The sequence below is a fragment of the Chelmon rostratus genome, chromosome 8 (assembly GCF_017976325.1).
Source record: "Chelmon rostratus isolate fCheRos1 chromosome 8, fCheRos1.pri, whole genome shotgun sequence".
Lineage (NCBI taxonomy): Eukaryota > Metazoa > Chordata > Actinopteri > Chaetodontiformes > Chaetodontidae > Chelmon > Chelmon rostratus.
Window position 1 is genome coordinate 27,329,601 of NC_055665.1, and position 25,834 is coordinate 27,355,434.

Sequence of the window (25,834 nt, forward strand, 5' to 3'; positions counted from 1 at the left end):
CCGTCAATGCCTCGACCCACTTTGGTTGAGGCTCAGACGCCCACCGTGTTCTGTTGATAGGGCTTACCACTGGGAGAGCAACATCACACATTTGGGCGTACGTGGATGCATGGGGAAGGGATGCATGCACCAAGGAAAAGCCCACACTTTTATTTGGATGGAGGACCACAGCAAGACTGTAAAAGACTTTGATATCAACAGATGTTTGGATATGTATTAATATCACATGTTGACCCTTTGAAGAAAAAATGAAAGATGGAGGCTGTGTTCGTTCATTGGAGTATGCACAGCTGCATAAATATTTATGGAATAATTATTTTCATTAGCCACGTAAACAGCTTGGTAGGAGTATTGTCTTTTTCGGAATAAGTGCAAAATCTGGAATATTTTGTACATGTAAACCTTGTCAGTGCATATCAGGTAAGAACCATCTTCTGACTGGCAAGCAGTTACGGAGCAAATGACAATCTGTGACCGTGACAGTGCTCTAGTCAGTATTTCGGGCAGATTGACAATGTATGTAGGATTGAGTCAAAACAAACTAGGTTGTATGCGTTCATGGTAATGATGGAATTCCTTGTTGGCTTCACTCTGCTCATGGGATTTGTTGGCAATAAGAAAAATATTGAATATTATCAGATTTATAAGAAGTAGTATAAATATAAAAAGAAAGATTAAAATCAATTAAGCAATCAATCACAAATCTCATCACAGTATATCATTAATGCTGAATTGTTGCATGCTGACATAATTCACAGAACCCTCTTTACATAAGATAGTTTCTCCTATAGTTTCTGAGATCTGTAAGAGGCAAATGGACCACGGTCATCATGAATAGGAGGGAGCTCACTAGTCAAATATTTTCCTTTTCTAGCTTGTGACCAGCTTTCTCTGGGAGTGGCAGCCATCTTTGGTCCCTCTCACAGTTCCTCTGCCAATGCGGTCCAGTCCATTTGCAATGCCCTGGGGGTGCCACACATCCAGACCAAGTGGAAGCACCAGGTATCGGACAACAGAGATGTCTTCTATGTTAGCCTCTATCCAGACTTCTCTTCCCTCAGCCGGGCCATCCTGGACCTGGTCCACTTCTTCAAGTGGAAGACAGTCACTGTCGTTTATGATGACAGCACTGGTAAGACCTGTTTTTATAGTTCTCCTTCTTCTTTTGTTTAATTCCAGCTGTCCACTCTTAACTTGTCAAATTTTTTTGCTAGTGTTTTGCTGAGTTGAGTTTACACACAGAGTTATATCCTACATTTTCACATGCATTTATTTATTCATTCAGATCTCCTCTTTACCCATTCCATAAGGGTAACTTGTTTGCCACCACCTCTTGTGGCAACTTGTATAAGGAGGTGGAGCAACCCAGAAATAGCGGACTTGACGAAGGTCAAGTGGTTGAACCATTGCTTATTTGTGGCCTGTAGAGATTAAAGGTGGAATCCCAGCAGTAAGAGAACCTCATTCAAAATCACACTGATGTTTTTAATAATGCAAGTTGCTAAACCTCTAGCAAAGGAACAAAACCTTAATCAACAGTACCTCATATGGCCCACTCCATTTGTCTAGACATGGATGGTGCACTTTTGAAAAATTCTTAAATTTAAATTAAGTTCTTTAATGAACCCTCAACTGTTACAGGTAACATGCAACATACCTAAATCTTTATGCTTTGAGGTAAATGTTAATGTCAGCATGGTATTTTACCTTAGCATCTTTGCATCCTAAGTAATGTTAAACACAAAACACACCTGAGGTTCAATAGAATTCAGCTCCATATAGAGCTAGTATAGACCACAAGCACTGGGTGACAGTGGCAAAGAAAAACTTCCTTTTAACAGGCCCAAGCCTCATGCAGAAACAGGCTCTGGGTGTCAGCCAGCCAGGTTGTTGATTGGAATGTTTGGTTTTGCAGATATTTGGACATAACCCAAAGGATTGTAGTGATAGCAGTAGTTAAAAAGTCACACAGACTCCAAAGTTATTAGAATTTAATCTGTGCCGTGTTTCATGGCTATCCACTCTGCAGTTGTCGATACATTTAACTTAAAACCTTAAACGTCAACCTCATGGTGGCACTAGAGGTAAAGTCACGGGATCAGCTAAATCAGTAGTATTTATTATCAATGAACCATGAATGTTGATTCAAAATGCTTTGCCAATCCATCCAATAATTGATGAGATATTTAGTCTGAACCAAAGTGATGGACCAATGGTCAGACTGCAGCACTACTATTTGTCAGCTGTGTTTCCTACAATGACATGCACATCTTTTATTGATATAGCGCCTAATCACAACAAAAGTTGACTCAGGACACTGTTGTCATGAAGCAGGTCAAGACCATACTCTTTGATGATCTCTCATCAAAGAGTATGGTCTTTGAGACCCAACAGTTTCCCCATTAGCAAGCACTTGGTGACAGCAAGGAGAAAAAACTGTCTTTTAACAACCTCAAGCAGAACAAGAGTCAGGGTCAGTGGCCATCTGCCTCAACCAGTTGGGTTTAGAGAGGGAGAAAGACAGAGACAGACAGAGAGATATGCACAGCAATAACAACAATAACAAGAACAGCTCTAATAACAGAAATATGATTCATAACAGTATACATATACAGTATGTGTATGATAGTATATGTATATATTAATAAACGATAGTATATGCACATAATAACAATAATATGTATATAATAAAAATTCTAATAGAAATATTATGAGAAAGCACAAAGACTCTGGGGAAGAAGCCAAGTCAGATACATGCCTTGATAGGACAGGAACGCATACAGATGGAGAGGGAGAGAAGAACAGAGGTTTGGGTGTCATTGGAAGTCCCTCGGCAGCCTAATCCTATGGCAGCATAGCTAAGGGCTGGTCCAAGGCAAGCCTGAGACAGCCCTGAATGTAAGCTTTATCAAAAAGGAAAGTTTTGAGCCTGCTCTTAAATGTAGAAGGGGTGTCTGCCTCCCGGAAAATAGCTGGAAGATGGTTCCACAGGAGAGGAGCTTGATGACTAAAGGCTCTGGCTCTCAATCTGGTTTTAGAGACTTTAGGACCCACCAGTAAACCTGCGTTATGGGATTGCAATGTTCTACTGGGGTAATAGGGTACTATGAGTTCTTTAAGATAAGATGGTACCTGACCATTTAATGCTTTGTAGGTAAGGAGAAGGATTTTAAGTTCTATTTGAGATTTTACAGGCAGTCAGTGCAGAGCAGCTAATATCAGAGAAATATGATCTCTTTTCCTGGTTTTTGTCAGAACACGTGCCTCAGCATTCTCGATTACTTGGATAGTATTTAGCAACGAATTGAAACAGCCTGATAGCTGTAAGCCATGGGAACGTGCGAGGTGAGAAAGCACAAGGACTCAAGGGAAAATCCAGGTTAGTAACATGCATTAATGGGACATGAATGTGTACAGATAGCGAGGGAGAGGAGGAGAGAGAAGGACAGTGTATCATGTCCCCCAGCAGTCTGAGCCTATAAGCAGCATAAGTAGGTGCAGATCCAAGGCAAGCCGTAGCCAGCCCTAACTGCAAGCTTGATCAAAGAGTAAGTTTTAAGCCTAGTCTTAAATGTAAAGAGGGTGTCTGCCTGTGTCAACTACTGGAAGATGGTTCCACAGGAGAGGAGTTTTCATTGCTGAAGGTTCTAGCTCCCATTCTGCTTTCTGAGACATCAAGAACTACAAGCAAGCCTGCAAGCTGGGAGCACAGTGTTCTAGTGGAGTAATATGATGGAGAAATGATGGTGCCTGACTATTAAGAGATGTATGGGAAAGGATGACTTTAAATTCTGTTTTAGATTTTACAGGGAGAGTGTGCAGAGAAGTGAATTTGTAGAAATACGATGTCTTTCTCTCATTTTTGTCAGAACACATGCAGCAGCATTCTGGATCAGCTGGAGATTTTTTATCACCATATTTGGCCAGTATGATAATTATAATTTAATACAATAATCCAGCTTGGACATAACATATGTGTGGACTAGATTTTTTATTTTTTTTGCATTGTTTTGAGACTAGATGTGTCTGTTAAGTACGTAAAAAAAAGGCAGCTGTTGAAATTTGTTTCATGTGGGAGTTAAAGGACATATCCTGATCAAAGATGACTCCCAGATTCAATGCCATCCAGGAAGCGTATAGAATCAGTCCACACACAGGACACTGTGGGACTCCATAAATAGCTTTGGTGTACGTGGAGGAATCATCTTTAAAATGTACAACCAGGATCAATTGGATTAGTAGGATTTAATCCAATTTATTGTGATTCCTTTAATGCCATTTAAGTGTTCCAGTCGCTGTAATAGGATATGATGGTCAATGGTGTTGAATGCAGCACTAACTTCTTTGACCAGTGCTGTCTCAAAACCCTGACTGAAAATTCTCAAAATAAACTATTTGTTGAAAGTTACTCAACTTATTGGCGACTGCTTTCTCAAGAACTGAGAAAGGGGAGGTTTGATATAGGTATACAGGATATAGCATAAGAGAAGGCTTAACCCAGGGGTTTAATTACAGCTACTTTAAAGGACCGTGTCACATAGCCTGTTGATAAAAAAAAGGTTGATCACATCAAGTGTCAATTAAGGGTGAAACTTCTTTAAGCAGCCTAGTTGAAATGGGCTCTAAGAGACAGGTTGATGGTTTAGATGAAGAAATCATTGAAGTTAGTTGGTGAAGGTCGATTAGAGAAAAGCAGTTTAACAGCTGCTTCTAAGGATCCAACGTTTGAAGATAAAGTGGTGCCAGTTGAGGGAAGGAGGTGATGAACTTTGCCTGTCATATTTAAAATTGTATCATTAAAGTTGTTGCTTATAGGAATACATGGCTCAATGGAGTTATGACTCTGTCAGCCTGTCTGCAGTGCTGAAAAGAAATCTGGGATTGTTCTTGCTTCCCTCTATTACCAATAAGTAATAGGCTGCCCTGGTTTTTCTATACATCCATCAATATCACATTGCTAAACATTGTATGTTTCTTCCATGTGCTTGTGTCCTCTTAGGATTTAGCAATTTCTCAAGCTGAAAAATAGATTAAATGAAAATAAAAATATTATGTACAACCAAAACTGCTGAGTAATAGCAGACTGAGGTTTTCGCCCAGGTACAGCTGAACATTGTTATCATTTGTAGATGTTCAATAATTCATGGAAGTCAGAGAGTTTGTGAGACTGCAGAAGACATGCCTTCCTTGTTACTCAGGCAAGCAGCCTTTGTTCAAACCTTGCTATTATTGCAGTCCAGGTCACCAGGCGAAAAATAAACCAGCAGGCTGGGTACATGTACCATATGCCAGGGGTCACGGTGTGCCAGCCTGAAGACAGGCTGCCAGGCTTCCCAGAGCTCCATCCAACAAACACAGTGGGACTAGTTTGGCCTGGATCATAGTAATGCAGTGTGTGTTCACTGTGTTTAGCATACAGGCCAGCTAAATTCTGCTTTTTGGAGTCATATGCAAATTGCATGTGCAAATTGTCAAAACAATCTGCAAATAACAACGCAAAATATTGTAGTTCATGAACTCATTCATTTTCTTTATGCAGTTTTTTCAGTTGTGGGTTGTCAGGGGCTGGAGGCCAGCAGCATGAACTGAGTGCAAGAGAGATCTCCAGCCCCTCACAGGGCAAAGACACAAAGGCAGATTTTGATCTTACAGTGTCAAACACTGTTTTTGATACATGTTTTTGCATTCTGGAACTGACTCCCTTCGTAGTTGTTTTCTTTGTTCCTAGCAGCATGTGCCTTTTCCTATTCATGAGTGCAGAGTTCAGTTTAATTTTACTGAATGACATTGATAACTATCCTCTTTATCAAAACATTGTGATGGGACGGATCCTCTCATCACACAGTTTGTTTGGCTAATCTGTATCTTTTTATAGTACGTCAGATTTTCAATTTCACGTGTCTTTCTCCAAGTACTAGAAAAGCCCCTGCACACCTACGCAAGTCTTATCAATGATTCTGTTTGTTTTGACCTCTGCTTAAATTGAGGTTAGGTAGAGCTATGCTGAAATTCCAAAAGACAAATAGGTATTTTTTCACTTCAGACACTTTAACATGTCACAGTAGGAAAAACACAGGGTAAAATATTAAAAAGAATGATGACTGAATTCCATTTATTTGCTTCAGTTTCAGGGTCTTGGTATTGTTCATGCTGGCTCAACTCATACTGTCATGCCTTACTAAAACACTTGAACAGAACAAAGCTATTGTTAGCATTACATACTGACGTACAGAAGAATATATAGACTTCCCTGGTGAAAGCAATTGGCTGAAACATCATAACAATACTTTTGTTCTCAATCCTAAGTATTTTTTGTGCCTTTCACATTACCTCCTAGCCAGGAGGTGAAATTGCTCATTGAGTGGAAACCAACTCCATAGGCCACACCAAATCTTCTGCAGCTTAAGTAATTTGAGATACATTTCATGAGTATAAAGACTATGGTGGTCTTTCAGTTATTCAATATCTGGAGAAAGTGCTTGTGTGTGTGTCAGTGTGTGTGTGGTGGGGACAGTCTTTGCCCTGCAGGTCTTGTAGGCAGCTTTAGGGAGGAATTGATTGTTGCTGATCCCACCACCTCCGTTAATTAAGTTGTAAAGTGGACATAGCTGGTTCACTATGGGGTTAATAGTGGCTTGATTTTCTGTCTTGGTGATGGGAAATGAGATCTTGGCTTGACCTGCAAACAGCTTCACCTTCTCATTGTCACCGTTTACACAGGTGACCTGATAGCGAGGACAGATAATGTTGATGGTGAACACTGAGGGCAAACTGAAATCAGATCTGATTGGGGTCGCTGAAGAGGTTCAGCCAGAATTCTATTTCATTTGAATCTTTTCTTGACTTGTTTCAGTATGAGAAGCACATTGCTTGATGCACTGAGCAAAGTCGGTGCAGCAGAACATTTATATTATCATATAATTCTCATGGGTTCTCCCTCTGACGCCCCACTGGCTGTTCTAAACCGTGTCTGTTTTTCGGGAATGGGATATAAAAGGGGTAGGAAACAACCTCTCTCTTTGTACTGTTTCTTCACCAAGCGGGTAGCAAACAAGCAAATCAATAACCATAATGGGACTCCTCTAACGGCTCAACTTTATAATGGCAAAACTGAGATGGCAGCAGCATGTGTTATAGCTCTCCCAGCCAGCCATAACATCCATACAACTACCTGGAACACTGCTGCCTCTACTGCTGCCGCTGCTGCAGCAAAGTTTGATTAGGCCATAAGGGAGAACAGGCTACTATACAATAAAACACCTGCTCGGAAAGAACTGCTCCTTTCTGCCGTTCGCAGTATGGAGTCCATACATACCTCCATTCGTCACTTACCAAACAACATAGTCTTTGGTGGTGGCAGCCATGTCTGCTGCTGCTGCTGTGTTTCGGATTAGATAATGCTTCAATTTGCCATGAAAAGGCACAACATATAAACAGAAGTATACGGAACCAAGGAAATAATCCTCAGATTAATCGATAATGAAAATAAGTTATAGGGCTGCCCTGAGGACATTACTGCGGAGACACTATTGAAGAAATCACATCCCTTTTTCTGGGAATTTCTGGCAGCCTTGAGGGCTGTCACTTTGGTTCAGTATTTGTAGACTGTATATTTAACTCTGACGACTGTTAGGCCTACAAAGTATAAAAGAAATAAAAACAATCAATTAAATCTAATTAAATTTGGAAATTAAATTCATTTTAGAGACCTTCCAAATAATTCATTCATGTTTTATAGGAAAGAACTATGGCATCTCATATTAATTATAGTGAGTTCTGTTACTGAAGTGTTTTGGAATTACATTTGTAGAAAATCTGGACTAAATTACACTCATGAATGCCTTCAACTTGACAAATGACAAATGAGAGAGGAGCATGCTAAAATGTTACTGTTCTAAGTGCCTTCAAGGGTCAACAAGGTCTTTTGAACAATCACCATGGTCTCACATGAATATCCACAGTACAGGCCAGGAACAGTTGTTATAGTTTCCATCAAAGTCCTGGGTGGACAGAAACACTTGGCTCCACTGCTAGCAGCGCAAAAAAAATTCGTCTCAGTATGAGCCTAGTCAACCCCTCTGTCTTAACAACATAGTTTGTATGGCAGTAGCATCCTTAGGCCATGCCTGAGGTGGCAGAGATAAAAGACAGAGATGCTGTATTATCCCCAACAAATCACCTCTCCATTTACTGTGACTCAGCTCAAAATCATTTTTAATTTTTCAGCACTATTTTACTTGTCTCCGTTTGTCAGCCTTGGGAACTCCTTGTGAAGCTTTGATAGCAAAATAAAATAATTGTGATTGTACGTGAAACACTATTTTCATTGTAAGCTTCCCTCAATTAATTGATAACTTAAGGAGTACCGAATCCATGTCTTGCTTTTTCCTTGATATGGTGGGGGCTATGGCGCTTGAAGAAAGGTCATCTTGACAGCAGGTTCACTACAAGTAATATGGATGACTGCATGGTGTAATTCCAAAGTGCTCATTTGAGAGAGGCATGGAAATGATTAACAGCCATGTCTGACAAGCTGAGTTGGTATTTAGAGGGCCAACCCTCATGTCTGATCTTTGTTAAACCCTGGTGGGATGTTAATGGGAATTTAGGGGCTAAAGGAGTAGCACAGACAATTCTAAGTATAGTAGTGGCAAAGGTAGTTGTTACAGTGCAAGATAGTAGTGGGGAAAACCTGGGGAAAATATGCCTAAAACTGATTGAGCCCACACAGAAGTATTCAAATTATCATTGGTCAGACAACACCACAAGAAATTAGCTCAAGTACTTTTGCACTTTTTAAAATAATACCAATGCAAATGAATACACAGACACACAGCGGCATAATAACTATCTGAGCACCCAGCAGCACAGCATTACCTGCAAGCATGCAGAAGCAATAGAAGCCAATAACTCACTGAACCGCACAGCAGTGAGGCCGAACCAAGAAATAGCCAATAAGAATGTGGCCTCGTATCTTACTTACACTGACAAGCATATATAACTTGCACTCAGCCAAATATATGTGATGTCACTAACAATGAAGGAAAGCACAACAGCAGATACTTAGCTTAGACCCCAGCATAAGATAGACTGATATAGCAGTCACAGACCAAGTGGAAAACTGGTCTTCACCACTCAAAAGAACAGCAAAGTAGGTGACTGGAACAACAGTCTGGCAAGTAGACATTATCTGGAATTTCTCAAGACAACATGTAAACACAAGCATGGTGTTAATTGGTCAGTAAGAAAAGTAGAATGGACTGGAAATCATAATCAATCAGAATATTACTTCTGTTAAATTGAGAAAACCATGGCATCGGAGTTGTAGGTGTGACATGATTATGTTGCTGTTCTAAATGAATTAGTGCTGTGGGTGTGCGGAGCACATTATCCTGAATTCCTCCATACAGCGGGTTAACATGGAGGCACTGCGAAATAGAACAAGGTCTAATTACCGACGGAAAGTAGATTTTACATCATGAAGATACTTCAACTGGAAATTAACAAGGCAATTCTTGATAAAATATAATTAAGTCTGCTGATAAAATTAGGAATAAAAGCCTGTCTCTATTATAAATCTGTTAGGCCTCGTTCTCTCTGTAGTTGAGGTAAATAAAGGCCCTGTGGCTATCTGAGAATGTACGATATACTGTGTCTGCAGCATATAAAGCCAAAGATACTATAAATATTCTACCAGTGAGAGTCCTCTCAGTGTACTTCAGAGTGAGTCCCAGGACCCCTCCAGTAATCTGTTTCAATTTGATGTGTGTGTGTCTCCACACCAGCAGCCCCAGTCCCATCATACGCTCGACTACCACTCAATAGCTGTTTAGAGAAGGGCTCACTGACTCTTCACAATTCACCATACTAATCCCATTTTTGCTGCGCTGGAATGCTAATGGTAGCTTCAGTGTTTTCCATGCTCTGATTCCATATTATTGTCTTACGTTTTTGTTATTTTTAGTGAGCGGAAAATTGGACGGTATTGTAAAATCAGCCTATTTTTCAGCTGTTTCTCATTAGAACTGTGTTTAGTCACTAACAAAATCAGTGAAAATTATACAAACATGAAACATAAGTCAAGTAATATGAATCAAGTAATATAAATTAGAAATCGTCCTATATTAGTGACCAAATAATTGCAAGAACATTTACTGGCTTCTGGCACAATAATTAAATCTCAATAGACTGGATGAAGCAAACTATGGTTCAGCAGGTAGAGCCGTTCCTCGGCAGCTGGCATGTCGAAGAGCCTTGAATGGCGTGTCTGTTAATGCTCATAATGAGCAAGGTAAGTCAGACTAGAAAAGCGCTAGTTTTCTTGTGGAAGAGGTCCAACAGGAAGATCTAGACAGGTTAGTGGGGCTTTAAGAGGCAGATAGCCGCCCACCCAGAGGTTTTTGCCTGTTCAAAAGGACGTTTTTCCTCGCCACTGTTGCCAAGTGCTTGCTCATGAGGGAGTTGTTGGGCCTCTGTATACAATTGAATTAAGAGAATATTAGCACCTGGGGTCTACAATTGAGAATTGTAAAGTTAAAATTGAAAGTTAAATATATATATATATATATATATATATATATATATATATATATATATATATATATATATATATATATATATATATATATATATATTTAACATTAAGGGGAAAATTAAAAACAAAAATGATGTGGTGATGTCTCTTTTTCTCTCTTTTCTATGTGACTTTTTTTTTTTAAAGCTTCTTTCTAAATGCTGAGCCACAGCCACCATGTCGACCTGGCTGGGAGAATCCAGTGTAGGATTCAGTAAAAAACTTAGATTTCATCCAATTTTTATTCTACATTGAATCAGCTCATGGTGGCCTTTAAAACACTTATGTCACACATCAGCTAAGCCCTGCATTACAGTAAAGGTCCACTAACAGTGCTTCATTTTCAATGTATTTCATCAGATTCCAAGCAGTGCTTTGTTTAATGTGACCTTGGTGTTTAAACGTGTCGGTCCAGAGCCATTGTTTAAGTGGATTAAGTGAGGCTTGCAATGGAACCACTGGCTGTGTTCACTTTCAGTATGAACTGTTCTGTCTTTATAGGGAAAATTAGCTTTGTTGTAATCTGTCTTTGTGTGTTGTTATAGTGATGCAACCAATGTATTTCCATCAACTTTGGTTGTGCAACTACATCCTAAAGTGTGGGAATACACTGTGAAGTGCTAATTGTGCTGTGTTGAGCCTTGAAGTCAAAAGCCTAGTGACAAGGTTTACTTTCAGTGAAAATTGTGAAAAGGTCATTTTGAGCAAATAGTTGGCTTTTTTTTCCCACTTTAATCAATTTTCACTTTTGTTATTCATTATGGTAGACTTTTATATCCATACTTTTTGGAATGAAAAATTTAACTTACCATACAAAAAATGAAGATAAAGATAAAATATAAAGAAAAAACTTCATTTATACCCAGCTGGGGAAATTTGGGTATTACAGCAGCATGTAATAGCAGTTGTAAGGGAAAATAGGAACAGAGACAGAGAAATTCAAAAAACACAATACAAAATGAGATGTTGACTATACATATGTACATATTTAACAAGGAACTATATAAAAGAAAAAAATGTAGAAAAAATAAATACAAAACATGCATTGCCGCAATAACTTTAAAAATGTATGCTACCTTCAAATTAATAATAATAATAATAAATAGTGTTCATACTATTGCATAGAGGAAGAAAATATACAAAACAGTTAAAAAAAAGTAATATTGCACAAAATGTGAATGATGAGCGTATTTTTGCATAAATGACAAAAAAAATGTTACAGCTCAGGCAAGGAGGACTAGGACCCAGATGCAGAGTGGAACGTAACAAGATTTATTTGGAAACAAAGTACAACTAAAGACGCCAAAAACGGGAAACAGAGTACGATAAACACAGTATCAACTGAAAGAGCTACAAAACACAAAACGCCCGAAGGGGAATAATTTACTAAGCAAAGTAACAACAAAATATCAAGACAGAAAAAATACGAGGAATAAATAACTCAGGTAGATACTCGAAAATGCAAAAGCAGGGATGAGGCTAGAATCTTCCTCAGGAGCGAGACAATAAATGCTATGCGCAGGAATAATCTGGAGTGCTTGGACTGGTCTTAAGTAGCCAGTGTTGATTGGGCTGATTGCTGTCAGGTGAGGTAGTCAGCTTCGCTCCTGAGGAAGACCAGCCCCGCCCCTGCTCATGCACCTGTGGGCAGAGGGAGAGAGAGAGAGACTGAGCACGGGATAACAGAACAGATGACAACATGACAAAAAAACAACAACAGATTATTTGGCAAACAACATCAACACAGTCTTATGTTCAGTGATGCTGGAGTTGAATAATCTGACAGTTGATGGAATGAAGGACCTGCGGTAGTGTTCCTTCTTACACACTGGATGCAACAGTCTGTTACTGAAGAAGCTGCTGAGGGCCCCCACTGTGTCATGCATTGGGTGGGAGGTGTTGTCCATGATCGATGTCAGCTTGGCTAACATCCTCCTCTCACCTACATCATCAGTGTTGTCCAGAGGGCAGTCCAAGACAGAGCCAGCTCTCCTGACCAGTCTATTGAGTCTCTTTCTGTCCCTCTCAGAGCTTCCACAGCCCCAGCAGACCACTGTGTAAAAGACTGCAGATGCAACCACAGAATCATAGAAAGTCCTCAGTAATGTCCTACATACTCCAAAGGACCTCAGCCTTCTCAGGAGATGGAGACGACTTTGGCCCTTCCTGTACAGGGCATCAGTGTTAGTTAGTCCAGTTTATTGTTAATGTGCACACCCAGATAGTTGTACTCCTCCACGATCTCAATGTCCACACCCTGGATGCACACCAGTGTAGTCTGTGGTGCTTTCCTGCGGTAGTCTATCACCATTTCCTTAGTCTTGCCAGCGTTGATGTGCAGGTGGTTTAGTCCACACTGGTCGACAAAGTTGGTGAAGACTTCCCTTTATTCCAAATTGTTCCCCTGTGATACAAATCCAACGATGGCTGTATCGTCGGAGAACTTCTGGAGGTGGCAGCTAGAATCAAACCTGTTGAAAAACAGGCTTAGCTCATTTGCCCATTCCTGGTCTCCAGATTCTGGGCCCCTGCCATTGTCGCTGCTGTGGCCTGAGATGGTTTTCAGGCCCCTCCAAACCTCTGTGGAGTTGTTCTGAATCAGTATTATGTATTTAATATATACAGCAATGACACAGGACCATGAGGCTGTATGGTCAAAAGACTCCTGGGAAACTGACCAAATACAATTCTATTTTCAGATTTTCAACAATTCAGTGTTTACATCCCTGATGTAGCATAGCCCATGCTGTGCAAACATATCTTACTGCAAAATACATTATATTTAGGCATTCAAATCCAAACTGGAATTGTATGAATAGATGCTTAGAAGAGTTATCATATCTCTATCTCATATCTCATAATTCTATTACTGAATGTTTATTATTGAACAAGTTGCCATTGAATAGGCTCCAGCCCCTGCACAGGATTCAGCGGTGTATAGATAATGGATGGATGGATGGGAAGTTGCCATTGATAGCTAGATGTGAATCTCAAATTTGCAGATGGATGATGACATGATGAAAAATAATGAATCTTAGTTGTGAAATACCATACATTGCCTGGTGATATGTCCAAGTATATCTTAAGTGAATGTCTGGCATTGTTGGTTCTGGGAAGTCACCTACAGTATCACAAAGAACATTTCCTGTCCTCCGTTATCAGCAGGGAAAATGTATCTCAAATCTTAAGTCTTTCATTTGAACTGAGGATTTCATATTATTCTGTGGGTTGAGAAAAATTCTGTGCACTCAGGTTCATGAAGCCCTTTTAATCCTGTTGTATAATATGATCTTTTTTCTTCAAAGGCTGATTTCCCCAGAGATGGCGAATATTGTCCTTGTATGTGTCTTCATTTGCCTTTTAGCTGCATTTTTGGGGCATGTTGACAGTGCACTAAGAAAAACAACATCTGCATGGAGTGATGACAAGGTGCGAAGACAACACACACCATGCCAGATGCCAAGCTAAAGTACCGGTTGATGAAAGAATGTGGGCTCTCAGCTTCAAGCACTCATGTAGATACTTTAACTGTTGGCAACATCTAGGCAGGAACTTTACACAGTATGCAGGGATGCTGTGTGTGAGGAATATATGAGCTAACTATACACCCTCCCCTTCACTTAGCACTTCCTCCAAAAAAGTAAAATAAAGAAATACATAAAATAATATTGCAGTCTGGCACAACGCTATCCATGCGGTCAATAAAATGAGAAAGCCGACTTCTGGAAATAAATTTGCTAAAATATCTACCTCAAAAGAAAAATGCCAACCTACACCTGCTACAATGTCACATGCGCCACAGAATTCACTTCACTGGGAAACTGTTAAAAATGTGATTCTCATCAGAGTCTAAATTACACACAAAACAGCTTTATTCACACCACAAGGCAACAGAAAAAAATCACATAACCTGAACAATTCAAACATTTGATTAGTCCTCGTAGCACCAACTACCATTATCGATTTTCTTCCTCTTCATTCTATTATATATAATCAATTTTTATTTATTCTTCAGCGTTGCTTCTTAAATGTTTTATGTTTTGTTATTGTTTTTTTAATTTGATATGTTTGCAGTATTAATACAGATAGTATTATTATTATTATTATTATTATTATTATTATTACAAAAGCTGGTAAACATACATCTACAACACTGACAGCCTCCTAAAATGTAATGATTAATTCTTGTGACTTATCTATCTTTGCATACTTGTCAGGAATCAGTATTGAATTAGAAAATTATCACATTTCTCATGAATATGATATCTCTCATTTTTAATATTTTTTTATGTAGTCACTTCATACACTCAGCTTTTTTCTATTAATTTCATTATTTCATAGTTGTATGCTTGTTTCTTTCTTTTTCTCTCTTCCCTCTATAATACTCCACCACCACCATCACATTATTAAGTTATATAAGAACTGCTGGGGCCATGCTCTGCCCTGTCCCTGGTGGCGGGAGCACCATTCAGGGCACTCTAACAGAAGGCTGGGTCAACCTTTTCCTTTTCATTTCCTCATTTTCCCACATGCAAATACATTGACTGTCAATCCCAAATAAACTGGCTCCCTCCTTTGGGTCTGGGATCTGTTTTATAAGGGTTCAAGCCAACAACAACAGACAAATCAGTCAAAATAAAAAAAAGGATCTGTTGGAAAGTCTCCTTAAAAACACAGTTAAATAAAATAAAAATAATTTATATAGAATGCATTATGGAAAACATGATTACGACTGTAATCAGTAATTACAAAGTAACAATAATCAATGCTGATCCTACCAGACTGACCCTGCTGACCCATTCACTGACAGCACCCTGATCCTGTGTCATTACCAGTGGATGCCCCCCGACCCACACACACATGCATACACATAAAACTAACACAATACATGACAGCTAACATAACTATGTTTTATTATTCCCTGTGAAATTCAATTCCATTAAGCAGCCCATATTCACTGTTCTTTTCTTGTCTTCCTCATGTCAGTTTGTATAATATATATATATATATATATATATATATATATATATAGAGAGAGAGAGAGAGAGAGAGAAGCTTGAATATCCAAAGGGCAGACAATGACTCTTTTTAAGTGATAAATATTTGTCATTATAATGATCCATTACCATCTACCCTTAAATATTGCCAGTGCTGTATGCACAAATAAAATAATTTAACATGTTTTTATTTCCAAAACTGTGTTTATATTTAAATTCAATTACATTTATTGTTTTACATGCAAAACTAATTGCCAGACAATCAGGGCAAGAAACGTGAACTCAGAACTCTTTATGCCCACTGTACCATGTGGCCAGAGTAGATATGTGAAGGGTAGCGTTAATTACATAAAAATAGAGCGCTAGTTCAGGGAATGGACTCTTTTCAGCCCAAATGATTTAGAGCTGGGAGAACTACAGCGTAGCTAATATTAAAGACAATTTTTACTGTTGTGACTGGCCCACATTTACAGCCGGAGGTTTATTTATAGCGAGGGACCAGCAGCATGCATGTTCTGCCTCCACATTCCTGAACAACTGTGAGAACCTTTGACTGCAGGCCTGCTTTAATCTTCCTCCAACATGTTCCACGCATTTAATTGAACATAAATAAGCCAGACGATGTGGCGAGGGTCACATTAACCTTGACCCCGGGAGTCTGCAGCTCAGTGACTCATCAGCCATTACTCCCATCATGCAGCGCTGCAGATCGGCCGTCTGGGGGAATCAGTTTAATGTCTACACGGCCGATGATGATTGAGCAGCCCAGTAAGAGGAACTCTTCTTCCTTGTCGCCTGCGATGCACTCGAAGAGAAGTTGGGAAGGGAGCGCTTGAGGGGCCATTCCCTCACAAGGATATTTATCATAGGCATGCTGATCTGCTTTATGCTCAGGAGACTCCCAGACAGCCCCTAATAAACGCTTAGAGGGGATGAAATATTCATGCAGAGTTAAATATGGATCCTAGAGCAGTCGCCGCGCATTAAACACCGTCAATACTGATCAGCGCCGACACCCCTCTTTTCTCCCTCTCCAGAATTCTTTCCCACTCGATTCCCAGTGGGCTGAACCTGTAGATTTTGGAACGGTTTGAAGAAGGATTCAGCCATGCATAATGGGAGGACTGAAAGGGAGAACTAGAGAGTTGCTCTGACATGTGTTTATGATGAGCGAATGCAGCAGTCAGATGTGTCTAGCTGCTTTTATCGATGTAAACTAACTAACCGTAAAACAGAGATTGCTGCTCCAGCAGCAGACGCTGTTTTTCTCCAAAGACGTCGAGTGCTCATATGAGATTGGCCTCAAATAGAATATAACATGCAAACACAGGCCCTTTTGCTCTCTCATACACATGTATGCATGCAAATTAAGTCAGGTAGAATTCAGCCCATCATTCTACTTCCCACCAAGTGGCAACCATGTTGGAGGACTTCTACTCATGCTCCTCGGGCACATCAAAAATTTGTCAGACATGGTGGCTACCTGAGTGAAATCATGGGAGTGACTAAACGGATCAGCATGGGTCCATCTGTCCATGTGTTTGTCCATCTGTCATGTCCAGTGGATCAGATGCCTCTGACTGGATTTTGTTCAAGATTTAGGGAGAAACCCATACCAGAGGTTTGTTCAAAATTCTCTAAATTGCAATCATTAACGTCTAAACTGAGTTTTTTGAGGCTGTATTCATCAAATTGATTAAGTTAAGTTCACATCTCTGGCCCTTTAGAGGTGAGAGGTGTGTAAGGAGCACAGAGGGAAGCCGTAAATGAAGGGTGTGAAGAAAGCAGCTGAATGTGTCAGTTGGTATAGCCAAGAGTCAAAGAAGAACCGGACTGTAGCCAACCTTAAGTTGAGATAATTTGTTGAACTAAAATGATAAGCATCAACTATGAAATAACAACCAGATTTCAAACCTTATTGGAGGGAGACCACACTCAGAGCAAAAACTAACCGCCCACATTTTTTTCTTTGTCTTTGTTGCTGTTGTGTTTTCACATTTCTGTCTGTGTACAGATTAAGAAAAGGATGTAAATTAGTGAGCTAGTGAGAACATATTTCTTTTTCAGCAGTAATTTGTGATGGGTTTGGTGGGCATTGACAAATGATGCTATCCTGCTGATGGGCTTCAGATGAGTAAAAACCTCTGCGTGTCATTCTAAAGGGCATGGACAAACAATATGTTGCATCGTTTAATTTTGAGGACATGTTGCATATTTTCTTGCTTTTGATAAAGCCAGGCTACCTGGTCAGTTTTCCCTTGCTTCCAGGATTTATGCAGAGCTAGGCTAGTTTCGTCCTGGCTCCACCTCTGTACACTGTAAAATATAATGAGTTGGCTTTACTAAAAAAAGTATTCAAACTCATTGCCTTAGAAAAATTAGCATTACGCAGTACAACAAACATAATATTTTTTCTAAAACACTTTTTTTTTGTGTCCACTGCTTGACACAAATTGAACTAAACCTAGCACTTAGTTCTATTCACTCATAATTTTTAAGGTTTGCTTTACCAAATTAAATAAATTAATTGAATGTAATGTAATAATAATATAGATAATAACAATTGCATTTTAAGAATTATCTATAAACACAATGTGTAAAATATAATTAGGATAGGAAGTGGGGCAAACCACATGCATATGAGGGGGTTTGCAATTAAAAACAACTTATTTTGGGTGTTTTGGGTCTATAAATAGTACAAGTGATTTCAATGCATATATTATTTACAATTATATAGATATATCATTTATAATGATATATTTAGGAAAAGAACTCCAGAGAAAGCCAGAGTCTTGAGAAATTTCCACTGATGGACACATCGCATCCACATCCCACATCCTGCATTTTTGATGGTGGTGTTGTGTTAAATTTTTAAAGCCACGGGTTGAACATTTTTATCCTTAAGTGCCAAGTTGCAGCAGGATTTCACCACATGGTGTAGGCTAAAATTAAGCTAGCATTAGCTAACGTTATTGCTAATGTTAGCTTTTACAGTGTAGTTAACACTGAGACGTCATGTCTACATGCCCATCTTAAAATCTTGCGCTCAGAATGGAAGAAAATCCGTCTGTTTTCCAAAATGTTGCAGTAAATCATTAAAGGGCAACTACAAAAATGCAGGAAGACCTCTTCACACAATCTCCTTTCAAAATAAGCATCTATTTTACTTTTTACACACATGGCACTGGTGGGTGCATGCAGTCCGTGTGGTTTGGCCATGGTGGAGTGTCCACACTGACCAGATGCCGAAATTTATGTGGTGCTGACCCTTGTTGACCATCTTGGCTACGCCAATATGAAAAGGATAAATTTGTCTGAGATTTGTCCATATCGTACCCAGGGTGATACTTCTACCCCATGCCAACAGCATTTCCACTGCCCTGAGGTTTTTATTCTGTAACCAGTGTTACATAACAGCTGAAAAGACACTGTGACATTTGCACAAATCTCACTTATCAGACTGATCATGCTTTGTCATTACTGAATGCATACAGGACACAACCACACACCAGACACTGTTTTTAAACTGTAGGTTTTCCACATGTACACATTAGACATATTTGTGCACAGCTGGTCCTCCAGTGGACCTGTTTACTGGTTCATTGGCATTATGCACAGTAATGGTTCTCTGACCAGCTGAGATGTTGTGAACCACAGCTGAGGTGTCACTTCGATGGTTAAATGGAACATTGCCAGTGTCTCACAGGTCAACACTCTGGGGCTATCATCATCAGTGTGCGACAGAGTATTTGTTTTAATGAAAACCAGCGAATGGCTGCTGATGCTCCAGCAGACTGCACGCTGGTTTCCCACAGTGCTGTGCACTCATCTGGAAGCAGGAAGTAAACAAATAATGCCATAGGCCAAACAGCTGGGGACGGTGGCTTTAGGCAGAGACACAGAAGACTGCTGCACCGCTTTAGACCGATGTGTCTGCTTGTAGATGTAACTACACATACACATACTGGACTGGTTTTTTATCTATGTTAATCCTTTCTGTGTTCTGATCTATCAGCAGGACAGCATCATTAGTCAGAGCCTTAACGGTTAAAAAACAGACTCTTTGCTGCCACTGCTATGGATGACGTTTGGTTAGGTTTAGGCACAAAAACTTCTTGGCTGAGTACAGGAAACGATTGTGGTCATGGTTAACAGAAACCAGTGTTGACTAAAAGAAGCAGGATGCGGTCTCTCATGTCCAAGTGACACATACTGTTCATCTGACGATCCTACCAGGTCCTCCTCTATCAGGTTTGACACTGCCAAAACAACTACTTCCACCTTTCCTGCTTCGGGGAGACAACAGTCATAATTTGCATGGCTGCTACAAGATTGAAGTAAACATATATTTAAGTATTCAAAGAACACATGAATGTTGTTTTTCTCAAGAAGAAAGTCTCAAGTTGAGAAAGCAAACAGTTATAAAAAAAACGTCCAATTTAATGCATGGACACTGCATTTAACAAAGAAGAAATAGAGAAAAGATTCATCCATCAAGTATACACACTGCATGTGAAAATAATCTCAATTTCAATGAAAACAGCTTGTATGAAGGGAAAAAAGTGCCTAAAACATAAATTGCATTCTAAATACACTCGAAGCTCTGCTGGTGTCTCTGGCATTTACATATTCTTCTGGTGCAACACAAAAAATGATTGATCAGCTACTGAGAGGAGGAATACTTATTGAACATCACATTATAGAAGCTTATCTGTCAAAATTAAGATGTTTATGTCACAGTCACAGTCAATTTCCCCTGCAAGGTTGACTTCACAAACACCCTATACACAACGGTGAGAGGCCTGTAGAGGAAGAGATGGATCAATAGTGGGTACAGAATCAATGTCATCTGTGATGAATGATGAATGTCAGGTAATGTGAAGTATTGACGTGTGTCTTATTCCATTGTGCTTGTAAGAATATTTGTGTACTTGGATCTGTTCTGCTGATACTGAGGCTAAAAGACTGTTAACACGCATTGTGGATATTATCAGGACAAGAAATGATGGAGAAAAAGATGGGGAAAGCGGGCGTAGAAGGACACTTTTGTAAATAGAAAATAGTAGGAGAGAGCAGGGGAGGGCGTGGAAGAGAAATTGATTTCATTAGAAATGAACTGACAACAGAAATATATCCCCAGAGTTTTCTTATCCTCACTCTAATTATAACCACCATGGCCAAATGAATCAGGAGTAGTTGTTACCTCAATTACTGTGGAAAGACATATATTTGAAATGTACTTTTAGGAAATTCATTGCTGTCATGGGAACAGGACTGCACTAATTTTTCAAATAACGATGACTCCTGAGGCCAAAAGAAAACATTATGATGTGTTTTCTTTGTTTGTTGTTCTCCCTGCAGGTCTGATTCGGTTGCAAGAACTTATAAAGGCGCCTTCCCGGTACAACATCCGGCTAAAGATCCGGCAACTGCCTGCAGAGACCAAGGATGCCAAGCCGCTGTTAAAGGAAATGAAGAGAGGGAAGGAGTTTCACATCATCTTCGACTGTGGCCATGAAATGGCTGCTGGGATCCTGAAGCAGGTGTGTGTGTGTGTGTGTGTGTGTGTGTGTGTGTGTGTGTGCCAGTGTGCCAGTGTGTGTGTGTGTGGAAGTGCCTTACACAGTCAGATTGTGGAGACTCCTTATGGGATTACAATGTAAATCCCCATAACATAAATCAAATTGGAGCGAAGTGTGGTGAAGACTTGGGTTAAGGTTAGGGTTGGGTTCGGGTCAAGCAAGTAGTGGTTATGGATAGGGGTGCGGAAAGTCTCCAGGAAATTAATATAATTCTGTGTAATTTCCCCGAAAGTGATGTAAATATGTTTTTTGTGTCTGTGCGTGTTTATGTGTGTGTGTGCGTGTGTGCGTGTGTACATATTTGTAGGTGTGGCTCTACAAGCTTGTGCATTGTTACATCCTTGTGGCGATAAATCATTTGAGGCCTCAAGTGGGAAATACAGCAGGGGACAGTTGAGCGAGTCTGAATGAAAGAAGACAGCTTCATCCTGTCGTTGTCTGCTGAAGCACACTTCACTGTGGTGCTGGAAACTGTGGCTTACATTTGTGCTTCAATTCCACCTGACACTTTTTGTAGCAACACTACATGAAGTTGTATAATTGTGTGGGATATGTTTCAATCCTTAGGATTCAACAGATATTGTATATCTGGCCAAAATATTGGGTCAGGAGCTCTGAGTTTTGGAGTGGTGTGTGGGAGATAATTTGCTTCAACCTTGATTCTTTATCTAACCTAAAGATTGACTAAAAAGAAAAAAAAAGGAATAGTTTTTAAACCGGTAATTTGTCTAAGATATGACTTGGTCACCTCATTGTCCCAAGGTAGTGAACTGTTTACCTGTGATCATGACTTAATTATCTTTTTATAGTATGATCTTAATCTTCGTTTTCTTGAATTAGAAATGGTTGTGGTTACATTGTGCACACATATTGTGCCATATTTGTACTCTATCCTCTTCAGGAATAATCTCCTCCTCCTCTTGATGGTACCCTCTTGGGCAGACCATAAAAACAGAAGCCTTTTGTCCTTCGATAATATTGTGAAGAACAATGTCTGATATCTTAAGATAGTAATACCATTAATCTCAGAATGGGCTTTGTTGTCTTGTCATGACGATCACAAGATTATCGTTTGATATTTTGCATGACAGAGTGTCAAAAGATGTTGAGATAAGAGGCTTAAAAATGACTCACAATTATAAAGCTTTAAATAAATCCTGTAAACCGTTCTATGTGTACTTACTGGCCAGCGTCACACTGACCAGACCCAACTGACTTATTCAGTCTGACAAATCAGCATGGTGGTGCTTTTAAGTACTCATTATAATTATAAACTGAGTACACAAGAATAATCTGCAAAAAGTCAAACCTCACACCTGCTATTTTTGCTGAGAGCATAAACCATGTTTAAAACAACTGGATGGATATTGAATATTAAAGAAATATCTGAACACATTTTAGAGTATTTTGATTCGTGGTGCCCCCGAAAGGTCACAGTGGGATTTTTTTTTTCTGAACTACTTTTGCGTTCCCTCATATTAACTTTTGGCTCGTAGCATTCGCCCTGATTCATAGGAACAGTTGGTGCAGTTCAGTTGAAATACACTGTCAGTTCAGGAATCTCTGCAGACATTACAGAAAGGAGTGATAACACTGTCCTGGATGCATGTGGTGCTCATTATTACTCCTTTCTGTGGTTGAATCTCTGATGCTGTGGCTTTGGCTACAGGAGCTGCTCTGTGGCTACTCTTTACTGTAGCCATATGGCATTTAAAGCAGCTGTTCCTCTATCAGGCAGATGTGGTGACAGAGAGATGTACTACAGATACACCACACGTCCATTTACTGCACACACACAAACCAATGTGTCCCAGCCGTTGTTTTAACAGCCAAAGCACATCCATGGCTGGAGCCACAATCACAGTGACAGCCACAGTTAAAGCTCTGTCATCCCATGGTTATAATCATAATCACAGCTACAGCCGTCTCAATCAGCCGCGGCAGCAGTCAGCGAGGGGGCTGGGCTGACTAGCTCTGCTAGTTATCATCGAGCTGCAATGATACAGATTTGTGCCTGAGCGAAACCAGCAGCCGCCTACTAAGTAATACTTCAGCCTTTCTCTGTGGATCACAGGGAATGTAAAATATGATGCGAGGGAACCCAAAATAATTTCAGAAAAAAACAAACAAACACTGTGACATCTCAGGGCCTGTGTAGGTGAAAAATGTATTCATCCTTTCATTAGTATGAAACATGAATGAGCTTTATCTCCAATAATGTTGGATGTACTGTTTTGGAGGATTTTCACTCCTGATCAGAATAGTCACATACAAAGATTCAGTGTTTTTCTAGCAAGGAAATGGTACATTTAAAGATGTTTCTAGTAAAATAACATCAGTTCCAGTTTAGCTTGTGTAAAGCGGTGATGTAACACGTACCCAGCAGGGAAAAGGTAGGTTGTACATTTCACTTTAGCTCTCCTTCCGAATTCTACACAATGGCTTTTCCATGAAGCCCAAGAATGTCATTCTGTGTAATGGAACTTTACAATGAGTGACGCAATTAACAAGCATTCATATTTCTTCTACTTACAGGATCTATCAAATATTAAAGACAACATGATTCACCCCCAGCTCTATGTCACTCTCCTGGGGTTTTTAATCAATGCCTGAGTGGTAGATTGCTGGGGAAGGTCAAGGACTCCTTTCATTAATAATGTCAGAGACAAACCCTACTAATGGGAGGTAATGAAAGACTTAACTGTCCTGCTCTGATATTCTCTTTACATGACACACCAATAAGTTAGAGATCATAAGTACTCTTCATCAGCTGCCAGCCAAGCCTTTCCCCCCAAAATAATGTGGAAACAACAAAGGGGACAACAAGACAGTCAGGTGACAAGATCAATATTCATATTAATTTCAGTATTTTCAGTGTGGCACAAAGGCTAGCAGGAGAAACTGTGTTTGTCAAATACAACATTGAAAAGCCTCAAAACTTCAACAAAAGAAAAATACAGCTGGCACTGAGAATGCTCTGTCAGGACAAAACATAAAAACCTTTGTTGCAGAGGACATAAAATGTTGTCAGACAGCTATCTGCTGCAAATCTGCCACATTGAAAGAATAAACATTCAAACCATTTAAAGGTTCAGTGGGCGTCGTTCTCAATAACTGCATTGAAACGAGGCAACCCTGACCATGAAGACTGACTTCTGAGCTCTTTCACTGTGTCCAGCTTGTTAGTATAATATAATATTATAAGAATCTAATTCCAGCCTGGTCTCATTCTCAAGGTGTCAAATACTGACGCTTTGTCATGTTGAATACTGATGCGGATGGGTTTACCTCGGAGCTGTGTGAAGCCCCGTGCATCTCAAACAGACAGTAAAGGGTACCTTGTGCATCTGTATGAGACACCGAGGGGCGTGACAAAGTGGCGGCATCTGACACTCGGGCCATGTGGCATGACTCAGGTATGACTTGACAGCTACTGTTCGAGGGCAGGCTTTAGTGGACGGCCAGCTGTGTCACATGTAAAATGTGCTTAATGCTCTGTCTGAAGACCCAATCTGAGACCTCAGAACACCCCTTCATTCATAAGGGGTTTTCAGACAGCACATGGCCGTCCACTGGGAACATTGGGCGTTTGGGGCAAAAAAACACAGACTCACAGTCAAATAAATAATGAATATCTCAGAGTTGCATCACTGAGTTATCTTTTTCTCCCTTCCAGTCTTTGTTCTAAGCTAGGCTAAAGCACCTTTAGGATCTCTGTGCACAAAGATTAAACTTCTATTGTTCTTGCCATCTGACAATAAGATAACAAAATTGCGTGTTTCCCAACATTATAGGGTGTTCTTTCAAATGTGCAGTGTGCAGTGTGCATGCACTTCACATGAAAATAAATCGGGAACAATCCTGGCTTTGCTAAAAAAAAAAAAAAAAGGAGTGCTTCATTTGACTTTCATTGCCAGAGTGTGTTCAGGCCAGCAAGTAGAATTCGTCAATATTAATATTAGCTATATGTCAGAGACTCATAACTGATAAAGAAGGTCATATGAGGTATTGAAGAAGTGTGAAGTATTGATAGTTGTGTCTAACTTTCCCTTTTTTTAAGAAGAGGAAACTGTAAAAACACTTTTTTATGTGAAAGGATAATTAGCTCTGTGTTGAATGCACCTTTAAATCCTCCAGCAAATGTAAGAATTGTTTTTCAGTCCCATTGATGGCTTGGATAGATGTTTTAAAACTATTCTACCTAAAGGGGATGTGTTTCTCCATTGACTTGTTTTCATTGCACTACAGCTGCAAAGATTGGAATATATGTCATCACAAGGTCCAGCAAATGGCACCATGTGAGTCACTACTGAGGGGGCTGGTCCTCCAACACAATGCTGGAGTCTGTCTCAAGGTTTCCCACCTGATAGCAGCAGCCATTGCACCTTCCTCCTGCCTAATCATCTTCTCCACAGTCCTAATCTGTGATTCATATTGGTTTAGTGAGTCTCAGCACAGCAGGCAGGACTCTGACACCGCCATATAGCGTCATACAGCTGGAATGGGGTGGTACACAGCCAGCACACACACACACACACACACACACACACACACACACACACACACACACAGTCTGGATGATAATAGAATTTTCTACTTTCGAATCTCATCTCAGCGTTGCGTTTTAAGAGACGGACTGCCTTGGTAATTGTGCAGATGAGTACATATTCCTGTTGGCAAAC

The 25,834-nt window shown here is 39.9% G+C and overlaps 1 protein-coding gene across 3 annotated transcripts in view; it reads left to right on the forward strand.

The window, feature by feature from the left end:
- The window catches only part of grik2 (glutamate receptor, ionotropic, kainate 2), a 249,474-nt gene that overhangs the window by 79,834 nt on the left and 143,806 nt on the right, over positions 1-25,834 (forward strand). For all 3 annotated transcript variants that reach the window (XM_041943443.1, XM_041943441.1, XM_041943442.1), the window contains exons 3-4: positions 875-1,132; positions 20,932-21,113. In XM_041943443.1, coding sequence (XP_041799377.1) covers positions 875-1,132; positions 20,932-21,113 — 440 coding nt within the window. The remainder of the gene's footprint in view (positions 1-874; positions 1,133-20,931; positions 21,114-25,834) is intronic.